The sequence below is a fragment of the Cucurbita maxima genome, unplaced genomic scaffold (assembly GCF_002738345.1).
Source record: "Cucurbita maxima cultivar Rimu unplaced genomic scaffold, Cmax_1.0 Cma_Scf00036, whole genome shotgun sequence".
Classification (NCBI taxonomy): domain Eukaryota; kingdom Viridiplantae; phylum Streptophyta; class Magnoliopsida; order Cucurbitales; family Cucurbitaceae; genus Cucurbita; species Cucurbita maxima.
In genome coordinates, this window is record NW_019272052.1 from 475695 (window position 1) to 496061 (window position 20367).

General features: G+C 37.6%; 3 protein-coding genes and 1 non-coding gene across 4 annotated transcripts; 3 read left to right on the forward strand and 1 right to left on the reverse strand.

Annotated features, from left to right (window-relative positions):
- Window positions 1-1204: 1204 nt before the first annotated feature.
- LOC111468388 (endoglucanase 11-like) lies at window positions 1205-4231 on the forward strand. The gene is made up of 5 exons (XM_023113587.1): window positions 1205-1613; window positions 1724-1936; window positions 2020-2220; window positions 2331-2585; window positions 3357-4231. The coding sequence occupies exons 1-5, from the start codon at window positions 1338-1340 to the stop codon at window positions 4038-4040; spliced, it is 1629 nt and encodes a 542-aa protein (XP_022969355.1). The 5' UTR covers window positions 1205-1337; the 3' UTR covers window positions 4041-4231.
- A 587-nt stretch (window positions 4232-4818) lies between these two features.
- Window positions 4819-5847, forward strand: LOC111468407 (PLASMODESMATA CALLOSE-BINDING PROTEIN 5-like). Its single transcript, XM_023113617.1, has 3 exons — window positions 4819-5328; window positions 5456-5483; window positions 5631-5847. Exons 1-3 carry the CDS (start codon window positions 4986-4988, stop codon window positions 5809-5811), a joined length of 552 nt encoding a protein of 183 aa, XP_022969385.1. The 5' UTR covers window positions 4819-4985; the 3' UTR covers window positions 5812-5847.
- Window positions 5848-6810: 963 nt separating this feature from the next.
- On the reverse strand, window positions 6811-6961 carry LOC111468502. The gene has a single exon (XR_002714757.1). It is a non-coding gene; the product is annotated as a U4 spliceosomal RNA (small nuclear RNA).
- Window positions 6962-15082: 8121 nt separating this feature from the next.
- On the forward strand, window positions 15083-19421 carry LOC111468146 (transcription factor GTE4-like). Its single transcript, XM_023113259.1, has 5 exons — window positions 15083-17333; window positions 17424-17463; window positions 17552-17659; window positions 17806-17876; window positions 18809-19421. The coding sequence occupies exons 1-4, from the start codon at window positions 15543-15545 to the stop codon at window positions 17853-17855; spliced, it is 1989 nt and encodes a 662-aa protein (XP_022969027.1). The 5' UTR covers window positions 15083-15542; the 3' UTR covers window positions 17856-17876; window positions 18809-19421.
- The last annotated feature ends 946 nt before the right edge of the window (window positions 19422-20367 follow it).

A 20367-nucleotide genomic window follows, 5' to 3' on the forward strand; every position in this document is an offset into this window, starting at 1 on the left:
TTTTTTTTTTTTTTTTTTTTTTTTTTGTAATTTAGCGTTTAATGTATATTAAGTTAGATAATTAAGAAATTAAATTTGGAGTGTTATAATGTTTTGCGTGACAATTTCCATAATTAGGGGTTATTATGGTCATATGATGTATGCATCTGATTGCCGCAATCAACATACATCATGCTTATCTTGCCTTTTTCTTTTAACTCGTGGGCCCATCTACTTTCTTTTTTGTTTTTCTAAATGGTTTAATTTTAATTATATGAAAGTGATAAATAAAAATTGAGTGATACCAACCAGTTCTATACTATGTTTGCTGAGTTCCAAAGCTCGTTATTGCAAATTGTGGGTGTCGTAGATCTTCTCACAAGGCCTACTGCAATTCAATTGAAAGAAATGAGTATGAGGTGACCCGAAAAATTCTTACTAGTTCTACCTAACACTTTTCATTTATAAATTAAAAATGCATTCCCGTTGATTTTCATTAAGATTACATTGTCGCTTTAACAATGAATGATACACCGTCCCTCTGTATACGGTCATATGAAAAGTTAACATTTTATTATTATTATTGGATAAAAAACTATCCATAATTATAAACATTAAATTATAACTTTTTTATAAGCTAATTTTTAAATTTAATATATTTTTCTCCATTTTAAAATTAAATGGTACGGAGTCATTTTATAAACATTTATTTTTTAAAATACAAAACTAAATTATTATTGCATATTAAAGTATAAAGACTAAATGACTAACTTGACCTTTATTTTTATTAAGAATTACTATGATGTACCATTGGGGCATTTATGTCCCAAAATTGTCAAAAGTTAAAGGACAAAACGAAGGGTTGTGGATGGTAAATATGAAAGTTTGAAGGGGGTGAAAGTGACTTTTCATTCAAAATGGGCAACGAACCAGTCAAAGTTTTGAGGGTAGGTAGTGTAAAAAGTTACCATTTTCATCTCTATTTAATGAAGAAATTTTATTAAAAGAAGATTAAAAAAAATGAAAATATTATATCGAAATGGTAATTAAAAAAAAGAAAGAAAATGATGGAAATTAAAAATTTGAGAGTAAGAGTACTAAAATGATTAATATTGAAAATTTGGTTTAAAAAATATAGTGCTTATAAAATTTTGATTTTTTAAGTCACGTGAGACTCACATGCGAATGTCATTTCCAAACCAATTAAACCAAAAACCAGAAACGTACTTCAACAAGTTTAAGGCGTGAGAAAGCAAGTGGACAAAGAGAGAGAGAGAGAGAGAGACTTACTTTTTCTCTCTCCCATTTCGCTCCCGAAATCAATTTCAACGGCAAAGAAGAAGCAATCAACTCCGTTAATGGAGGAGGAGAACACGGCCGCGACGGCATCGACGACGCAATGCTGCCGCCGTGCCGGACCTCCAAAACCTCTGAGATATTCTGGCAAACGCCGTCTCTTGATCTTCCTCACCTTCTCTGTTCTCTGGAACTTTGCAGCCGGAGCTTTCGATTACGCTGATGCTCTGTCCAAGAGCCTCCTCTACTTCGAGTCTCAGCGATCGGGAAGGCTACCGTACAACCAGCGCGTCAACTGGCGAGACCATTCCGGCCTCACCGACGGGCTTGAACAAGGAGTCAGTTTCTCTAAATTTGCAATAGCTGCTCTGTTTTCGTTTTTCTTATTAGCTTCGCTTTTGGAAACTGATCGAAGTTGTTTTTTCTTTTTTTTTTCTCGGTGTTATAGGTGGATTTAGTCGGAGGATACTACGATGCCGGTGATCACGTCAAGTTCGGCCTCCCAATGGCCTTCACTATAACGATGCTATCCTGGAGCGTCATCGAGTACCGACAAGAAATTGAAGCCGCCGGAGAATTAGGGCACGCTCTAGAGGCGATCAAGTGGGGAACCGATTACTTCATCAAAGCGCACACTAGCCCCAATGTGCTATGGGCAGAGGTGAGCCTCATTCTCAACTTATCATAATTTCGCTATCACCATCACCAATCGAATCACATTGCTCCATAAGCATTAATTTACAGGTCGGCGATGGAGATACGGACCATTACTGCTGGCAGAGGCCGGAGGACATGACGACGTCACGACAAGCTTACAAAATCGACGAGAGGAAGCCGGGGTCGGATCTCGCCGGAGAAACGGCGGCGTCGATGGCTGCAGCGTCGATCGTGTTCAGAAAAACAAACTCACATTACTCGCACTTGCTGCTCCATCACGCGCAACAGGTAACAGAAATTGAACAGAATTAGTTGCGTTATTAGTTGAGAGGCAGTTTAATTGAAAACAGAATTAATTTTGACTGACTGTGTCTGGGAATCTGAATACTGGTGTGAAGTTGTTTGAGTTTGGGGATAAATTCAGAGGTAAATATGACTCAAGTGTGGGAATAGTGAAGAGCTACTACGCGTCGGTGAGTGGGTATAAAGATGAACTTCTATGGGCTGCGCTGTGGCTCTATGAGGCCACCGACAATCCACAGTATCTTGAGTACGTCCTTAACAACGCTCACAGCTTCGGTGGTATTGGCTGGGCTATCTCCGAGTTCAGCTGGGACGTCAAGTATGCTGGCGTCCAACTCATGGCCTCCAAGGTAAAAAAATTCCTCAAACCCCACCCCAAATTCACTCATCATTATTGTTGGTTCCTTTCATTTAATTCTAATTGTGTTCACTTATAGCTCAATGAATTAAATGAATTAGATTATAGGCTGATGTTTGAACCCATACCCACCCACCCTAGATCGATCGATGTGGTGTGTTTTTATTGTATTTCGTGAGTTAATCTCATTTAAAAACGATTTATGTATATACATTATTTTTCATTTTTGTGGTAGATCGATGAACTTTTTAGTTAGTAAATCATAAAAAAAATCTAAAATTTTAATTTTGTGTTAAGTTTGTGTTGTTGACGCTGTCTATGTCCCTAAACTCATTGAGATCAGTCAGACTAGTTAGTTGGGGAGGTGGATTAAGTGTTTGATTAAGGAGTCTAATATGGAATGATAAATGGTACAAAGGAAAAGGAGGGAGAATCTCTCTCACAGTCACCGTTTGTTAAGCTTTTAGCTTTTTTTCACGCCAGAGATGGAGTGGCCCTTAATTAAAGGACCCATTAGGACGGCAAGGGTAAAGTTTTAGACTTCGAGTCACGTTGGATGGAGCACAAGGCCACGTGCATCCGATACAACAGCCATGAAATCCCCCTCTGCCTACTCAAATCTCGCCAAGTGTCCCTTTTAATTTCCCTTCCCTCCATCTCAGGATCACCCATTTTTGTCCATACCATTTAAATATTTTCGATTTAATCCTTTATATGTTCTTAGATCAAACAATTAATTACAATTATTTGCTTGCTTTTTTAGTTGCTAATGCAGGGGAGGCATAATAAGAACAATGAGCAAGCAAAAATCCTGGAGCAGTACCGATCAAAAGCAGAGTATTACCTCTGCACGATCCTCAACAAGAACAATGTCAGCAACGTCGAGAGAACTCCGGCCGGCCTTTTATTCATCCGCCAGTGGAACAACATGCAATACGTCTCTACGGCGTCGTTCCTTCTCACTGTCTACTCCGACTACCTCCGCCGATCCAACCACCGTCTCAACTGCCACACCGGACCCGTGGATCACGAAAAGCTTTTTGCCTCTGCAAAACAACAAACGGATTACATACTCGGCTCCAACCCAATGAACATGAGCTATTTGGTCGGATTTGGCCCCAATTTTCCTACTAGGGTTCACCACAGAGGAGCCTCCATTGTGTCGCATAGAGAAAACAAGGGGTTCATCGGCTGCACTCAGGGCTACGACAATTGGTACGGCCGTGGAGATCCGAACCCAAACGTCGTCATTGGGGCGGTGGTTGGCGGCCCCGATTGCGAGGACAAATTTTCCGATGATAGAGGGAATTACATGCAGACCGAGGCCTGCACCTACAATACAGCGCCGTTGGTCGGCGTTTTTGCTAAATTATCAAGTTTGGAGCACCGGATCCAGGTCGAACCCGAGACGACCCGCTCCTATATGCTTCATACAACAAACAAGTAAGAACAGAACCAAAATATTTATATAAATTATAAAAATGTGTGGGAAATGGGGTTTAAATTTCTCTGAAATTGAAAAAGGAGAAAAGAGGGTTTAGTTTTTTTGTGTAGCTTCCATTTAATTTTGTATAATTTATATATATATATATATAGTGAAAGGTAAAGTTCCACATCTCGTGGCTTTATTTTGCCTCTCCCATTGTTTCTCATTTATTTCAATATTATTAATCGAAAAAATATATATTAATCAATTCAGTTTTTCTTAAACTAGGGAGGTCCGAGAAGAATATTTTCAGTATGGGCCTAATGTTTCAGGCCCACAATATCACTGGGCTGTTTTAGCGGCCGTCCATTTACAAACATGGGCTTAACTACAGCACCATCCGCCGCATTTTTCCAAATGTTTTTCTTTTAATTTTGGAAAAATTTGAAGTTTGTACAAATTTTAATTTTATAAAATTATACATCAAACTTAAATAATTATTACAATTTTAACTATAAATTCGTAATTTTAACTCTTTACTGGTTAATTATTGTAATTGTCAAACTTGCATAACTTTAATTACTGAATTTTTCAATGATTTTTACACCATTTTTTTTATTTATTAAACTTAGTGGAAGAATTAGTAAAATTAAATTGATAGTAAAAATTATAATAAAATTATTTAATTTTAAGGTCTAATTTAATAAAATTATATCATATTCTTATAAATAGCTTTAGAGCCCCCCATCTTCCACCATTTTATATGGAAGGCTCTAATTAAGGGCTTAATCCTGAAAATCATCCAAAACTGATTAGTAGTGGAATCCGTTTCTGCCATCTCCGTAACGGTCACCTCCCCTGTTCCCTCTTAAACCCCCCTTTGTTTTCTCTCTCTAAAGCCCCCAATCTCCAAATCTCCAAATCTCCAAATCTCTCTCTCTCTCCTCCCGATCTCCCCGTCAAAAAATGGCCAATAATTTTGCGCTCTTTCTTCTCATTCTTCTGATTCTCGGCAGCAGCGCGGCGGAGTCCCGGCAGCCATCCACCAGGAACCAAAGCGGCGCGACGGATCTCTGGTGCGTGGCCAAGAACAACGCCGACGACGCTTCTCTGCAATCCGCCCTCGACTGGGCCTGCGGCGCCGGCGGTGCCGACTGTTCACCAATCCAGCCCGGTGGCGCATGCTACGACGCATCCAACGTCCAGAACATGGCCTCCTTCGCCTTCAACGACTACTTCCGTAAGCACGGCATGACCGACGACAGTTGCTTCTTCCAAAACGCCGCTGCTATCACCTCCTTAAACCCTAGTCTGTTTCTTCACTCCGATCTCTCAGTTTCTTAACCGAATCTGTTTTTTAGTTCAAAACCTTTCCAGATCTGTAACTGAAATGCTATTTGAATTTGTGTTCTGATTTTGATCTCTCTTGTTTTCAGGCTACGGAAGTTGCAGAATCCCAGCTAGGTAAATTTCATTGTTGATCTTTAAAACCTAGTAATCAAGAAAAATAATGTGGATCATGGTTGAAATCATCATCCACCAATGATTCTGCAATTATTTTTCTTCTTTTTTTAGTTTTAATTGGATTTGATTTCTCATTTTATGGCGCAGTTCGTTGAGAAATGGGAACTTTCCAAGCCAGACACCATCGGTAGGGCTGGGGCCGAGTGAAGACATAAGCGGGTCGGGTCGGAAATCGGGCCGGTCATGGGTTTGGCCAATGGTAATCGGGTATTTGTTTTTTAGAATTGTGTTTCAATCTCAAATAGGAAGCCCTAGTTTTTTTATTTGAATTTTGATTTTTTATTAAGCAAATATTGGTAATTAGGTGTCTCAAATTCTTATTTATATGATTTTTTTAATGACTTGGGGGCAAAAGAAAAAGATTTTCTGTATAAAGGGTTTATCAAAAGCTAAAACATAATTTTATAAATAATTTCATAATAAATAAAAATTAAGGTTAGTCGTCTTATATTTATCTAATAAATCCATAAGGTTATTGTTATTATTATTATAGTAAAATAATAATGAAATAAAATAATCCGATATTTGAAATGATTTGCCAAAGAAATTGAGAATAAAGATCACGTGACAGAATCAAAGGTCACATGGGAGAAAGAGATTTATATTTTAAAAGTAAATATAAATGTTCATCAAATATGTACATTTTGTTTGAATGTTAACTTTTTATATTTTAATCTAAACAAAAAAAAAAAAGAAGGAAGGAGATATGTTAAAGAGTAAACTTCTAGTGGATTAGCTATCGTCCGTCCTGCCCTGACAAATGTGTAGTAGCTATGCCCTACTTATCGAGGGATTAGCTATGTCTGGCCTAGTCCATGACACATACTTATCGCGAGATTAGTTATTTTTGGCTCCCTGACACATCAACACGTGTGGATTAGCCATGCCTTGCTTGTTGGGGGATTATGCCTGGCTTAGTCCCCACGACCCATATGTGCAACCATAACGACCCATATGTGCAACCATCAACAATCAACATGAATAGGTTTCAAGTTTATATACATATAAACATATATATATATGTTATATACATATACATACATACTACATATATATACATATGCTTAGTTAAAAAATTAGGGGAAATTTACTACAAAGTCTACGCGACGAAAACCGTGAAATCTCATATTTTCTCAAGGGCAACAATGAAATTTATGGAAAACAAAATAAAATTGCAACAATTTGTGTTGCAATTTTTCATTTAAATAACGAAATTGGGAGAGAGAAAAAAAAAACAAAATGCGATGCTTCGAACTAAGTATTGTAGGGCTTTACCCCGAAGGGAGCCCTTCCAGAAATTCTCGAAGGCCTGGGCCAAACCCAGGCCTAAGAGGGGGTTTGGAAATAGTTTTCAACCAGCAATTGACGCGCCTCGGTTAGAACCTCACTAGCTGCGTCATTGCCCCAAGCGCAAAGATGAGTTTCCCCACATCTTCCACTTGCCTTTTATAGCCTCTCGCGTCGGTCTACCATCCAAACTTTCCGATGTGGGACAAAAACCCCAAATTCCTAGTCTAAACCTGAACGAACTCGAAAGATCGTAAAAGTCCAACAACCAAAAGTCGCCGCCTCCGTCTTCCCTTCCGCCTCCGTCTCGTCAGCTTCTTCAAATCTCAGTCTCATTCCTTCATCGTATTCCATGGAGTTCGCCGCCGTCACATTCCACTCCGGCAAGGAAAACCTTCCGCCGCTTCTCTATATAACAAATTCCTTTCAAAATACAGTTCGATTCGGTTCGGTTCGGTTCGGTTCATGATGGATTCATCACCTCGGTTCAATCGGCTTGCTTACTCTCCAACTCCATAAAGAAGAGGAAGACTGCTGATGAAATAAAATTATAACCACTAATTTTTTTTTAAATTCAAACTAATTAAGATATTTTAATATAAAAATTAAAATGGTTCTTATTTTCTTATTATTTTTTGTTTTAAAGTTTAAAGGAATCTTTTATATCTTGTTTGAATGGATTAAAATTGGGTATAAAAAAATTTAATTTATCTTTGACAAATTTAATATATTACTTAATAATCCATTTGACTTTATCCATAGTGCTATCTTTGTTTGCTCAAAGTCTTCTCTAGTCCACTCCCATTTTAATTAATTATTTTTTACCTAATAATAATAAATATTAATCAATTTAATAATTATGAAACCGACAACGGAACCACGTTTAAAATAATTAATATAAATTTTATTTTTAATAAAAAGATATTTATTTTAATTAAAAAAATTATTCTCTAAGCCATATTGGAACGAGGGGTAGTGAGATCTACATCCACTTATCATCTCACAATTCAATTAAATAAAAAATAAATTGATAGTGACCAAGCCATTACTCACGCCGTCATTAATGTAATAAAATAAATTTAAACCTAATGTGGACGGCATTTTGCATTTTCTAACCACCACTTATCTTTATGTCGGGGTTTAATATTTTATAATATAATTTATTATTATTATTTTTTAACTTAATAATCAATATATTGATGGGATGAATCGATCATATTCAAATTTATAACGAAAAATATTGTTCTAAACTTTTATTTGCAATATTATCGTTATTAGGCAAGCTATACCACTAGGTTACTTCTCTTATAGATACCGTTCATGTATGTACTGTACTTACACCGTCTGAGTGACGCTCCTTCGGGGCCCAGCGTCCTCGCTAACACTCGTTCCTTTCTCCAATCGATGTGGGACCGCCACCAAATCCACCTCCTTTGGGACTATCGTCGTTACTCGCACATTGCCTCGTGTCTACTCCCTTTGGGGAACAACGAGAAGGCTGATACATCGTCCAGTGTCTGGCTCTGATACCATTTGTAACGACCCAAATCCACTGCTAACAAATATTATCCTCTTTAGGCTTTCTCTTTCGGGCTTCCCCTCAAAGCTTTGAAACGCGTTTGCTAGGAGAAGATTTCCACACCCTTATAAAGGATGTTTTGTTCTCCTCTCCAACCAATATGGGACATCACACGAATCGTGCAAATCGCCCCTTATCGCACCCTAAACTATCTTCTCCTTAAACAAAGATTACCGAGCCTCAATTTAAATCGTCGTCTTACCTGATAAAACTCCCGTCCAATATACACGAAGATTCATCGTTCATAACTTCATGCATGACCATGTCCTTGAAACTATTCACTCTTATGTCATGGTTCGACCCAAACTGTAATAAGAATATTTCTGACGGCACGGCCGGCAAAAACTGAACTAAAAAAAAGCTTATGGTTGTACGTTAAGCATATTATATGATAGTTGGCGGCATTGGTGCATGTGTGTGATAAGTGGAGTCTGATAAAAAAGTGAAAAGAACCCCAAACACATTATTTATATATTTTTGTATGGATTGTGACCCTTCAATCCCTCCTAGGGAACGCCCTTTCGAAGGCCAATTCTACTCCCTTGGTGTCTTTTGGGTCATTAGTTCTACGTCATCGTGTTATTGTACGGACAAAATCGAACAAAATCTAGTATAACGTAATACATAGTCTCTCTCATTTATCGTAGCATGTCATAAATCAATATATTATTTATTTCATAAGTCTCATATAGTTATTAAGCCTTTCTTCAACGACAAACGATGAATTGAGTTAGTAATTTTAGAGACTTTCGATCTAGTACTCTCCAAAATTGTTGTTGTCTATTGACTGAACTGCATTTATATTTTATAGCTTAATTGAGTCACGGTGAAAAAAAAGGTTGTCACGTGGAAACTGTGACTAGAGAATTGAGCCTATGAGATCTCATGCTTATTGGAGAAGAGAACGAAACATTCTTTATAAAAATGTAAAAATCTATCATTTTAAACTTTGAGGCTAGTAGCGACACGTAACGGGCCAAAAAGGATAATATCTGTTAACGTTAGGCTTGATGGGTTACAAATGGTATTAGAGCCACACACCAAGCGGGAGGAAGCTGGAGGGTAGATTGTAAGATCGTACGTCGGTTGGAGAGGATAATGAAACATTTCTTATAATTTTGTGGAAACCTCACTCTAGTAGACTCATTCTAGTTTTTAAATTATGAGGTTGACAGTGACATATAACGAGCTAAAACGAGCAATATTAACGAGTAGTGAGCTTGAGTTGTTATACTAAAAAAACAGAACAGCTGAGGGGAGGAGATTCATGTTGTTTTTTTTTTTATTATTATTTCATTGGATAATATTTTTTGCTGTAAAAAACTTTGAGAGCGGCGGCCGTTGACAATTCATTTAAAACGGCGTCACTTTATCGTAATAAAAAAAAAAGGCAAAGGGTCGGGAATTTTGTGTATATAAGGGAAGAGAAGGGGTTCCAGTTTTTGGAGAGTTAAGGATATACATAATTATCTTATTTATTTTTTATTTTTGGAGATTTTAAGGTTCTTAATTTCGGTTTTGTCTGAAAGGAATTATGGTAATGGGAGCTAGAAAGTTGTTGTGGGGATGGTTTTGTATTATGTTCGTTATAATGTCTTTTGCAGCCGTATCGGAATCTCGAATTCCAGTGGACAGAAAACAGAATCTCGCCGAGCTCCGGCAGCGGCTGGTTCAGGTGCACGGTGACGCTCCGGCCAAAGTGGTCGCCGGGAAATATTATACGTCGTCGAAACGATATATCCCCGGCGGACCAGACCGGAGACACCACTGAGATCATGCGTGGCATAAATAAATTACGGTGCTCCCTCCGATCAACCGGCGGCGGCTTTCCTTTTACCATTTCCATGCAGAGATCGTTATAGTCGTTTTTAGTTAATTCGGTTGCTTTGTTTTTTGAGTTACTTTTGTTTGTACTTTTTAGGTTTTATGATGAATGATCCATCTCTCTCTTGATTATAAATTATATTCCCGGTTTAGGAAATGTTAAAAATGATTTAACGGTCGACTTCTCGAGCTACAAACTAAAGTGTAATAACACATGGAAGTGAGAATTCGATTCTTTGACCTTTCAGTCGATCGATGTTATAATGTCTTAATAAATTCACTCGAGTGGTTATCTAATGATAATTTTTTCATCATTTGTGTAGAAAACCTCATAGTTGACCGTTAATAGTTTAACAAGTTCAAATATATATTTATAAGGGAAAATAAATGCATTTTTGGTTCGTGAGGTTTAATTTAAGTTGCATTTTGGTTATTGAGGTTTCAAACTCAACAATTTTTACTTTTAAGAATTATGTTTCTTAGCGACATATGTGTGAGATCCCACGTTGGTTGGTGAGGAGAATGAAACATTTTTTATAAGGGTGTGTAAACTTATCTCTAGAAGACGCGTTTTAAAAACTTCTAGGGGAAGTTGAAAGGGAAAGCCCAGATAGGACAATATTTGCTAGTTGTGGGCTTGTGCTGTTACGAATTATATCAAAGCTAGACACGGGGTGATGTGCCAGCGAATAGGCTAAGCCCCAAAGGGGGTAGATACGAGGCAATGTGACAGTAATGACGTTGGTCCCAAAGGGGTGGATTGGGAGGTTCCACATCGATTGGAGAAGGGAACGAGTGCCAGCGAGGACGATGAATCCCGAAGGGGGTGGATTATGAGATCTTATATCGATTGGAGAGGAGAACGAAACATTTTTATAAGAGTGTGAAAATCTCTTCCTAACATACACATTTTGAAACGCGTGAGAGAAAGTAAAAAAAAAAGAAAGTTTGAAGATGACAACATCTACTAGCAGTATGAGATAAAACCACATATCATCATATTTAGTTTACCTTAATATTGTTGTTATCATCATATTTAAGGTAGTTAAGATAAAACATGGTTACGTTACATCATCAACGACAAACTTTGGTTCTTTTCATTTTTATAAGATTAATGCTTTGGTTTGGTTTATTTTTTTGGAGTTTTTAATGTTCATTTAATGGCTCTTGGAATAATTAATGAAAGAGGGCAAGTTGTGAAAATGTGGCTATTCGTTGGAAGGAATCTGAATTTTGGAGACGACATTATATTATATGATAAAATTACCACAAAAACATTGAAAGACACAAACATTATGCCCCCATGTGTCCATCCGATTCGTTTTGTCCTCTTAAAAAGACAGCTTCATAACATATACCTCACCCAATCCTTGTCGTGTCATATCACACTCTTTTCCTTCAATATCATTCTCCTTTTGGTTCCCTTTTAATTCTTCTCAACCATCAAACCTCCTGTTTGCCGTAGGGGCTCACGATTGAGAATACAAACGATATCTTGTGTCAAGACTATGACAAGTTAGGACACCGTGAGCCTATAAGTGAAGGAAAACGACACTTTTGAAGGAGACTGAAGGAGTTAAAACAGCTCATGGTTGAAATAGACAATATCATACGATTATGACAACTACGAAAATGATCGTTTTTGTATCAGAGTCTTGCCTCAAACGTTACCCTAGTCGAGAACTGTCAAAATGTCAAAGATAAGAGGTGACTAGACTAGACTGAATCAATTCATGCTTGGAACTCAAATAGGATAAACCTGTCAATTTCTCCGTTGTTATTCAAATGACACCGAATAACTTTTCGGGGAAGGGATGTAAACATAAGGTGAGATCTCACATCAGCTGGAGAGGGAAACAGTCCTCTTCCCTAGTAGACACGTTTTAAAACCGTAAGGTTGACGGTGATACGTAGCGGGCTAAAGTAGACAATATTTGATAGCGATAAGCTTGATCTGTTACAAATGATAGCCAAATTCGGGGCAGTGTGCCAGCAAGAACGTTGGGCTCCAAGGGAGTGGATTGTGAGGTCCCAAATCAGTTGGAGAGGGGGATGAACCTCTCCCTAGTAGACGCGTTTTAAAATCATGAGATTAGCAACGATAGATAATGAACCAAAAGGGAAAATCCTTCTTAAGCCTACGAAATCCATAGCTCTTTCCATATGCCATGTTCTTCCAAGTATAAAAAGAGATTAAGACGCAAAAAGAAACCCTAATGACAAAAATTGTGACTCACCCTTTACATTACTCCCCCACTACTTATCTCTCATCTAAAAAACTTATCATTAAAAAAGAAATAAAAATTTCACAAAACTCCTTCAAAATTTCTATAAATAGCACTAAAAAATCCCACCTTTTACCCAATATCAAATACCCACTTCGCATGCAGCTTTTCCGATCACCATTCCTTCCAATGGCAGCCACCCATCACCGTTTCAACCCAAAATTTGCTCCATTAATGGGCGTTCTTTTCATGGTGATGCTTGTCACTGCGGCGGCCGGCCGCCATGCAGTGCCGCTGAGGACGGAGGCGGCGGCCATTGAAGGTGGCAGCAGCAGCATGATAATGCGTAGGTTGGGTTATACCAAAAGCCAAATGGAGCATTTAAGAAGGCTTTCTTCTTCCACTGCAAGATACATACCTGGAGGGCCTGATTCTCAACATCATTCTCGATCACCTCGTTTACCGTAGGATTCTTATGTTCTGATGTTTTGTCTGTTTTCTTTGTGGTTTTGTTTGAAATTTGAGGCAATTAATGTTAAAGAAGATTGAACATATTCGTCTTATGACTGTCTTAGACGAATGTTTTTCTTTCTTGTTCTTGTATGATCCCATCTTGTTGTAATGACAAGTTTTTTCTGTTGTCTACTCTTTTCGATTTTGTTTAGAAAAATCGTCACAAATATGAGTCATGAACCGCTCGTTCCCGTCCCCATAACCACATGGACTTGCCCTAAATGGAATGGCGGAGAAGGGCAGACATGGGGACTTGGGTTAGGGTGCAACGTAACAAAGCGTAATTAGTCCATCTTTGGAATGACAATTAGCTTATGAGGGAGAGGAGCGAACCCGCTTTGTTATGTGTGAGTTTTTCTTTTATTTTCATTTCCAAATCGAAAAAAGAAATATCAAAACAAAAAAGAGGAACGTGAAGAAATAACGAGAAAAAGAAATAAGAGAACGAATATGCTCCAGGACGGCTTGAGTCAGTGCTCCACATTCGAGATAGGTTCCGCCCTGATGTACAACACACCTCACACAAAAGAAGAAAACCTCTTCAATAGAATCGAAAGTCGTTAATGACAATTCTATATTATCATCGTAGAGACGGTTTCAAAGTTAATATCTTTTTAGTATCACGATGCTAGTTCAAAAGTGATAACGTATATGTATGACGATGGTTTCAACGTGTATTAAAATTTCATGAAAAGTATACATGATAATTATTCTTTCGAGCTACCGTTAGAAGGGATTATTGTCGACCTACGTGCAACTAAAAATAGTATAAAGTATGGACGAGTCCTAAACTTACAAGTTTTTATGCCTCCGTTAATTATGTTCTTCTAAGCTATTTATATCGATGCGATTGAAAATTTGACATCTCCGTCATTTTCATCCATCAAAATAATTTGTTTATTAAAAAACTTCTATTGAATAAATTGTAACTTAAAAAAATTGCATATTCAAAAGTGTATATAACACATCGCAAATATATGATACACGAGAAAATAAAACATATAAATTAATAAATGAGACATCGGAATGAAATTAATCTTAACATTATTGTAAGTACAATTTAAAAAATTAAATGTTACCGTCTAATATTGTTAATGTCATAAACATAAACAACATCAAAATTTATCATGCAAAAAAAAATAATAATGTGGCTAGGTCATCGAGAATGCTGACTCGAGATTATAAGTGTTCAAATAACTTAATGATCCGACAAATCATGTTAACCTAACTAAATCCGTACCGTTTAGGTTGAGTTAAACTTATTTGAGTTGTCGCGGGCTAAAACTGGTTCGTGGTTTTTCCTAAATTTATATTGGGCTAAAGCTAATCGGCCCAAATTATGGTTAATCCTAAAATATATATATTCAACCATTATATTATTTTATTATTAATTGTTATACCAAAAAAATATATTGAAATTGAATTATAAATCTAAATTAAATTTATAAAAATAAACATACAATTTTTTATTAAAAATAAAAAATTGAATAAATAACTCGAATTGTCTTGTAACCGTCCAGATCCATCATTAGTAGATATTGTATGTTTTGGCCTATCAAGTGTTGTTGTTAGCCTCACGATTTTAAAATACATCTTCTGTGAAGAGGTTTCTACACTCTTGTAAGATTAGTTATCCTTATTATAAGAGTGTGAAAATCTCTTTCTAACCAATTCGTTTTAAAATTGTAAAACTTGACAACAATAAGTATTTGTTTGGTTGGTTATTTAATAAAATTTGTTTGAATTATTGGCCAATTAAATTGGTAAGCGATAAAAAAAAATGGAGGCAAAAATCAAATTTTCGTTTGCTTTTCCCAACCGCGGGAGAAAGATAACCGCGCGAATGGGCAAAACTTAAAATTTTTTAGAAATGAAACTGCCCCCCATATACCGAATTAAACAACCGTGACGCGCGTAAAACACAGTCTCCCAAATAATTTCTCCCCATTGGAACGTGTTCCACACCTCTCAAAACGCGCGTCAGTCACCCACCCTCCATAAGTATAGTGATACTTCACGGGCACGACTTTTCTGTTACCAGTCCCACGCGCGAGTTTCATTTTATTTCAGTCGACGAACCCCACAGGCGCCGTACATCTGTACAATTAAAAAGATCGAGAGATCACTTTAGAGAGAGAAAGTTCTTTTTTTGTAGAGAGAGAAAGTATTCTCGTAGAGAGACTGCAAGATCCGGTCGCAAAAAGAAGCACTCAACAACACCAACAGGAAAATTACCAGTTCCAAACCCTACTGTTTCTTCGTTTTCTGTAAGTTCTCAGCTTTACTTCTTCTTCTTTGCTCTCTTTCTGCATGTTTCATGCGGATTTTCTAGTTTATAGCTGTGGAATTAGGCTTTGATCGGAGGAATTTAATTTTATTGGATCTTTAGGAATTAGGGTTTTCTTGTGTTGCCTATTGGTCTAAATCTTTCTGTCTTTTGGGATAATTGGGGATTTTTCCTGTCTTCTTGCGACGGACGAGTGTTTTATCCTTTTAGGACAAGCTTCAGCTGTGGTGTTTTGTCCCTATTTTGGGAAATAGGGTATTTAGGGTTTTGGTCGAGTTTCATGTATGGCTTCGGGTCCTACAGTTGATGAGGTAGGTGTAGGTGATGGTGGTAGAGAGAGACAGAGGTACGTGGAGAGTAAGGTGTACACTAGGAAGGCCTTCAAAGGCCAAAAGAAGAACAATTACAATAACACAAATTCAATTGCCGATGTAACCACCACCACCACCACCACCTCTGCTGTTGAGAACAAAGACGACATCGATAATAGCCAAAATAAGGAGACCCCTACTGAGCCAACAACTACTATCGCCACCAAGGAAAACAACGATGCCAATGTCAATAGTAACATTAATCATGATGAAAGTAACAATTTGGCCGAGCCTCTTCCTTGTACTACGGTGACGGAGGACAAGAATCCAACTCAGCAGCAGGTCGTTTCAAGATTTGATGCGGCCCGTGATGATTCTTCATGCCTCAACCGTCAGCAGGTTGCAGCTGGGGATGCAGTGCAGAGCGTGCGGGACCAACCCTCAGGAAATGGTGTCATGGAAGTGGCTGTGGAAAATCAAAATAATAATAATTTGACCTCAAGGTCTAAGCAGGAGATGCAGGAACTTCGGCATAAGCTTGAGAGTGAGCTTGAGATGGTGAGAAATGTATTGAAAAGAATTGAGGCAAAACAGGGGGAATTAAGTAAGGCTAGTAATTTTTGCAGTTCGGCTAATGAAGGGATGGATAAGGTTGGTGGAGATGAGCAGATTCATCCTGAGGTTGTTGCCGTACGTGTGCCTTGTGAGCCTTCTAGGCCTCTGAATAAATCGAGTATATCAATGTTAGAGAACAGTCGGGGTGTGAGTGATTATGTCGAGAAAGAAAAAAGAACTCCTAAAGCAAACCAGTTTTATCGAAACTCTGAATTCATACTTGGAAAAGATAAGCTACCACCAGCTGAGAGTAATAAGAAGGCAAAAACAAACATCAAGAAGCCGGTTGTAGGAGAAATGGTTCACGGTTTTGGGCTGGGTTCCAAGTTTTTTAAGAGCTGCAGTGCACTTCTGGATAAATTGATCAAGCACAAGTATGGTTGGGTGTTTGATGCTCCTGTCGATGTGCAGGGCCTTGGTCTGCATGACTACTACATCATCATTAAGCATCCAATGGACCTAGGAACAGTAAAATCTAGGCTGAACAAAAATTGGTACAAGTCACCTAAAGAATTTGCTGAGGATGTGAGACTTACATTTTGCAATGCTATGACCTATAATCCCAAAGGACAAGATGTCTATGTCATGGCAGAGCAATTGTTGACAATATTTGAGGATAGGTGGGTTATTATAGAGACAGAGTATAATCGTGAGGTAAGGTTTGGACTAGACTACGGAGCTTCTCTTTCCACACCTACTTCCAGAAAGGCTCGTCTTCCACCACCACCACCCCTTGACATGAAACGAATATTGGAAAGGTCAGAATCCACCACATATCGTCTTGACTCCAAGAATAAACCTTTCAGCGCTACTCCTTCAGCTAGGACACCTGCTCCAAAGAAGCCCAAGGCAAAAGATCCTCATAAAAGGGACATGACTTATGAGGAGAAGCAAAAGCTCAGCAGCAACCTTCAGAATTTACCTTCTGAAAAACTGGATGCCATTTTACAAATAATTAAGAAGAGAAATTCAAATATTTTCCAAGATGATGAAGAAATTGAGGTAGATATTGATAGCGTGGATGCAGAGACACTCTGGGAGCTTGATAGGTTTGTGACAAACTACAAGAAAAGTTTGAGCAAGAACAAGAGAAAAGCTGCGCTCGCACTTCGAGCAAGAGCAGATAAGGAACACAATATTGCCCAAAAGGTAAATCCCTTAATAAAATTGTGATGTATATTGTGATAATGTGCTATAAAGTACTAAAATGGATCCTGTTGTTTTCTTTTATTGATCCAGGCCCCTGTTGTGGTGGAGGTCCCAAAGGAAACTAAAGCAGGTGGGTACATCATTTTGTCTGGTTTTTTATTCATATTTTCTTAGTTTGTATATTTATTAAAATCCAAAATTTTTAATTTTGTACACAGGTGAGAATATTGTTTCATCTTCAGTGCCCGTTCAAGGACTGGGCAATAGTAGGAGTAGGTCAAGTAGTTCAAGCAGTTCTAGCAGTGATTCTGGATCTTCATCTAGTGGTATGACTATTTTGGTTTTTTTATTTTATTATTTTTAATCTGAAGTCTTACAATTATTAACTTCTACATTCCTGGGGCTGGCATCCTAGTCATGTGTTTTTGTTGAAGCCGCATTCTTATTCTTATTCTTTTTGGATAAATTACAGATTCCGACAGTGAAAGTTCTTCAGCATCTGGATCTGATACTGGGTCTTAAAGGTCTTCAAATATTTTTCAGGTTGTGCTACCAAATTAGACTGAATCTCTGTTTTAAATAATTTTTTGGATCATGTGCTAGTTCCTCTGATGAGTTTTTGGTTTCTGGATCCCTTTTTCATCTGGCTACGTTTCTGGTATAAACGTATCTTGGTGTTGTTGAGTTCATTCACCGTTTAGGGTAGATAAATTTGGTCAATTGGATTGGATCAGAAGGATTCTTTGTTCAACCAGGAGAGGCTAGAATTCTTATAAGGGGCAAAATCTTATGTTCTAACATATGATATATATGTGTTTGTGTCTATATATATAAAACTTTTTAATTTTGAAAATTCAGGGTTAACACTGCATATAACTTTTGAAATCTAGATGTCTTCTTTCTTCGTTCAGCCCTTTACTTAGATGTTGGGGTGTGAATTGAGATTACAATCTAAAATGTTAAAAAAGAGTTCATTGTTGGCAACTGTCTGAGAAGATCGTGATATCATCATCAAACGTTTCTTGAAGCTTTAGGTATTAAATGCTTTGCACGTGGGTTTTTAGTTTTATATAATTCATTTACTTAATGAAAATGAAAATCAGAAGAATAGATACTGAAGTAGTATGATTTTAAAATATATTGTTGTGCCATGAATGAGCAAATTGCTCGGAACTTTTACAAAAGCAGACTAAATTGTCATATTTTAACATGATGATTAAGGATGGTTAGAGTTCATTAGAAAGGGGACAGAACAAATTTAATCGAAGTTGCAATACTTTCGATCACTAAGACCTTTTGAGTTCATGGATTTGCACATGATCATGAAAAAGTATTAAGACGCTTATTCAGTTTACCTTCCCACTTTTAAGGATCTCTATATTACCTTATCACACTCTAGTATAACAACTTAAATTTTGTGATTAACAATTTTTAGAAATGAAAATCTTACCAGGCCCTTTTGTTTTCTTGAACAGATGTCAAATTTTTTTGAAGTTGTGAGAGTACTTCTGTTGGAAGGATCCTTCAGCTTTTCTGATTAAAATCCAAATAGTCTTGCACGGGTTGGAAAGGAGGCTTAAAAGTCCATTCATGTTCAGCCAGTGGCAAACTGAGGTTTGATATTGTATTGGATAGAAGGTTTCACTGCATATCCCCTCCTTTGTAGCCATTTATTCTGGCTCAAAATTGTATAATATTGTAGTAATCTGATCGATTAGCCCCTCTTGCGTGGCGCCTGTACATTGCTGATCAATTTCTACCATATCTATTATTTTTTACCACAGATTCACCCTCCGGATAATCCCCTCCCCCCTCTATTATATTAGATTTTGTAAACTAAGTGTCAGTAACTGGCAACAGGTGTGGATTTCAATGATGTATACTGGAGGGTTTGGGTTTGGTAAGAAGCTCAAACGATTCCTTGAGCTTGTATCTCTGCCTTCTATGGGTTCCATATGGAATGTTAGGATTGTGAGTCACTTCCTCGTGTTTGCAAGCGCTGCTTGTTCTTTTTAGTTGTAAAGGATCAAGAGAAAAATATGATTTTGATTGGTTTCTGTAAGGTTAATCGAGTTTCCCTGTTGTCTAGAGTGTTTGCATTTGGCATGATTTTTACATTGTTTCCTTTATAGACTTCATTCTGTGGAAAAATGAAATGATGGCTCTCCTTCTAAGGTATGTTTTGCCTTGCCTAGTTCGTCACTTCAAGTTATGCCTTTTTTCAGTTAAAAAAGAGAGAGTATTCAACTTTTCAAGTGCGCTTAGTTTCTCATTCTCAATTTGACGTATATTTTTCTGATGCAGCGTCTTCCTCAAATCTCTTCTTTTATGGCCGACTCTCCGCTGTTCTTTCTGTGCCAATCTCCATTTGCAAAGCTTCTAGCTAAAGTCATCTTCTTCGTTGACTTCTTCCCTGCAGTACACGCCTTGCTCTGCTCTCAAGGCTTGGAGGCAGAGCAGCCCTCAAGTTGATTTTGGGGATGCATTGGACCAGAGCCTCTGGTTGAATCATCATCAAGGCCTGCCCATGTCGAGCTTAATGGTAAGTCCATTTATCACTTTATTGTGAAAGACCTGATCACCCCGTTCTGTCTTAAGTACCTCCATAGCATGCTGATAATAGGTCGTTTCTCACTTGATTTATTAGGTTTTGGAATCCGTTATCATTATAGGAGAGTATTGAAAGGTCCCAGCTACTAACTTGTCTGCAGTTCTAGTAACAATATACTGCTGCTCATACTTTATAGTTATGACATGTCAAACACGAACTTGTAGGATGAGACAACTAGAGGTGATCAAAATGAACATGGCATTCAGTCATTAGTCTTGGTCTTAAGTCCATAAATTTTGGCTAGAAACATGTGAAAAGAGGAGAATAAACACAATTTTGTTTAAGGGTGCATAGTTTTATATAGTTGGTCTCTGTACTAGTGCGTGAGATGTCGGTAAACCATCCCCGTCTCAAGTTTTTGGCAAGAAATGTATGGAAAGAAGCACAACCTAGAAACGCTTGATTCTTAAGATCGTAGTGGTC

What these genes read in the sequence shown, in the direction of transcription:
- LOC111468388 (XM_023113587.1), top strand. Translation starts at nt 1,338, where the DNA reads ATGGAGGAGGAGAACACGGCCGCGACGGCATCGACGACGCAATGCTGC. An exon ending in CCGACGGGCTTGAACAAGGA is followed by an intron (nt 1,614 to 1,723) that starts GTCAGTTTCTCT and finishes TCGGTGTTATAG; the next exon opens with GTGGATTTAGTCGGAGGATA. An exon ending in TGCTCCATCACGCGCAACAG is followed by an intron (nt 2,221 to 2,330) that starts GTAACAGAAATT and finishes ACTGGTGTGAAG; the next exon opens with TTGTTTGAGTTTGGGGATAA.
- LOC111468146 (XM_023113259.1), top strand. Translation starts at nt 15,543, where the DNA reads ATGGCTTCGGGTCCTACAGTTGATGAGGTAGGTGTAGGTGATGGTGGT. An exon ending in AACACAATATTGCCCAAAAG is followed by an intron (nt 17,334 to 17,423) that starts GTAAATCCCTTA and finishes TTATTGATCCAG; the next exon opens with GCCCCTGTTGTGGTGGAGGT. An exon ending in TTCTGGATCTTCATCTAGTG is followed by an intron (nt 17,660 to 17,805) that starts GTATGACTATTT and finishes GATAAATTACAG; the next exon opens with ATTCCGACAGTGAAAGTTCT.
- LOC111468407 (XM_023113617.1), top strand. Translation starts at nt 4,986, where the DNA reads ATGGCCAATAATTTTGCGCTCTTTCTTCTCATTCTTCTGATTCTCGGC. An exon ending in TATCACCTCCTTAAACCCTA is followed by an intron (nt 5,329 to 5,455) that starts GTCTGTTTCTTC and finishes TCTTGTTTTCAG; the next exon opens with GCTACGGAAGTTGCAGAATC. An exon ending in AGTTGCAGAATCCCAGCTAG is followed by an intron (nt 5,484 to 5,630) that starts GTAAATTTCATT and finishes TTTATGGCGCAG; the next exon opens with TTCGTTGAGAAATGGGAACT.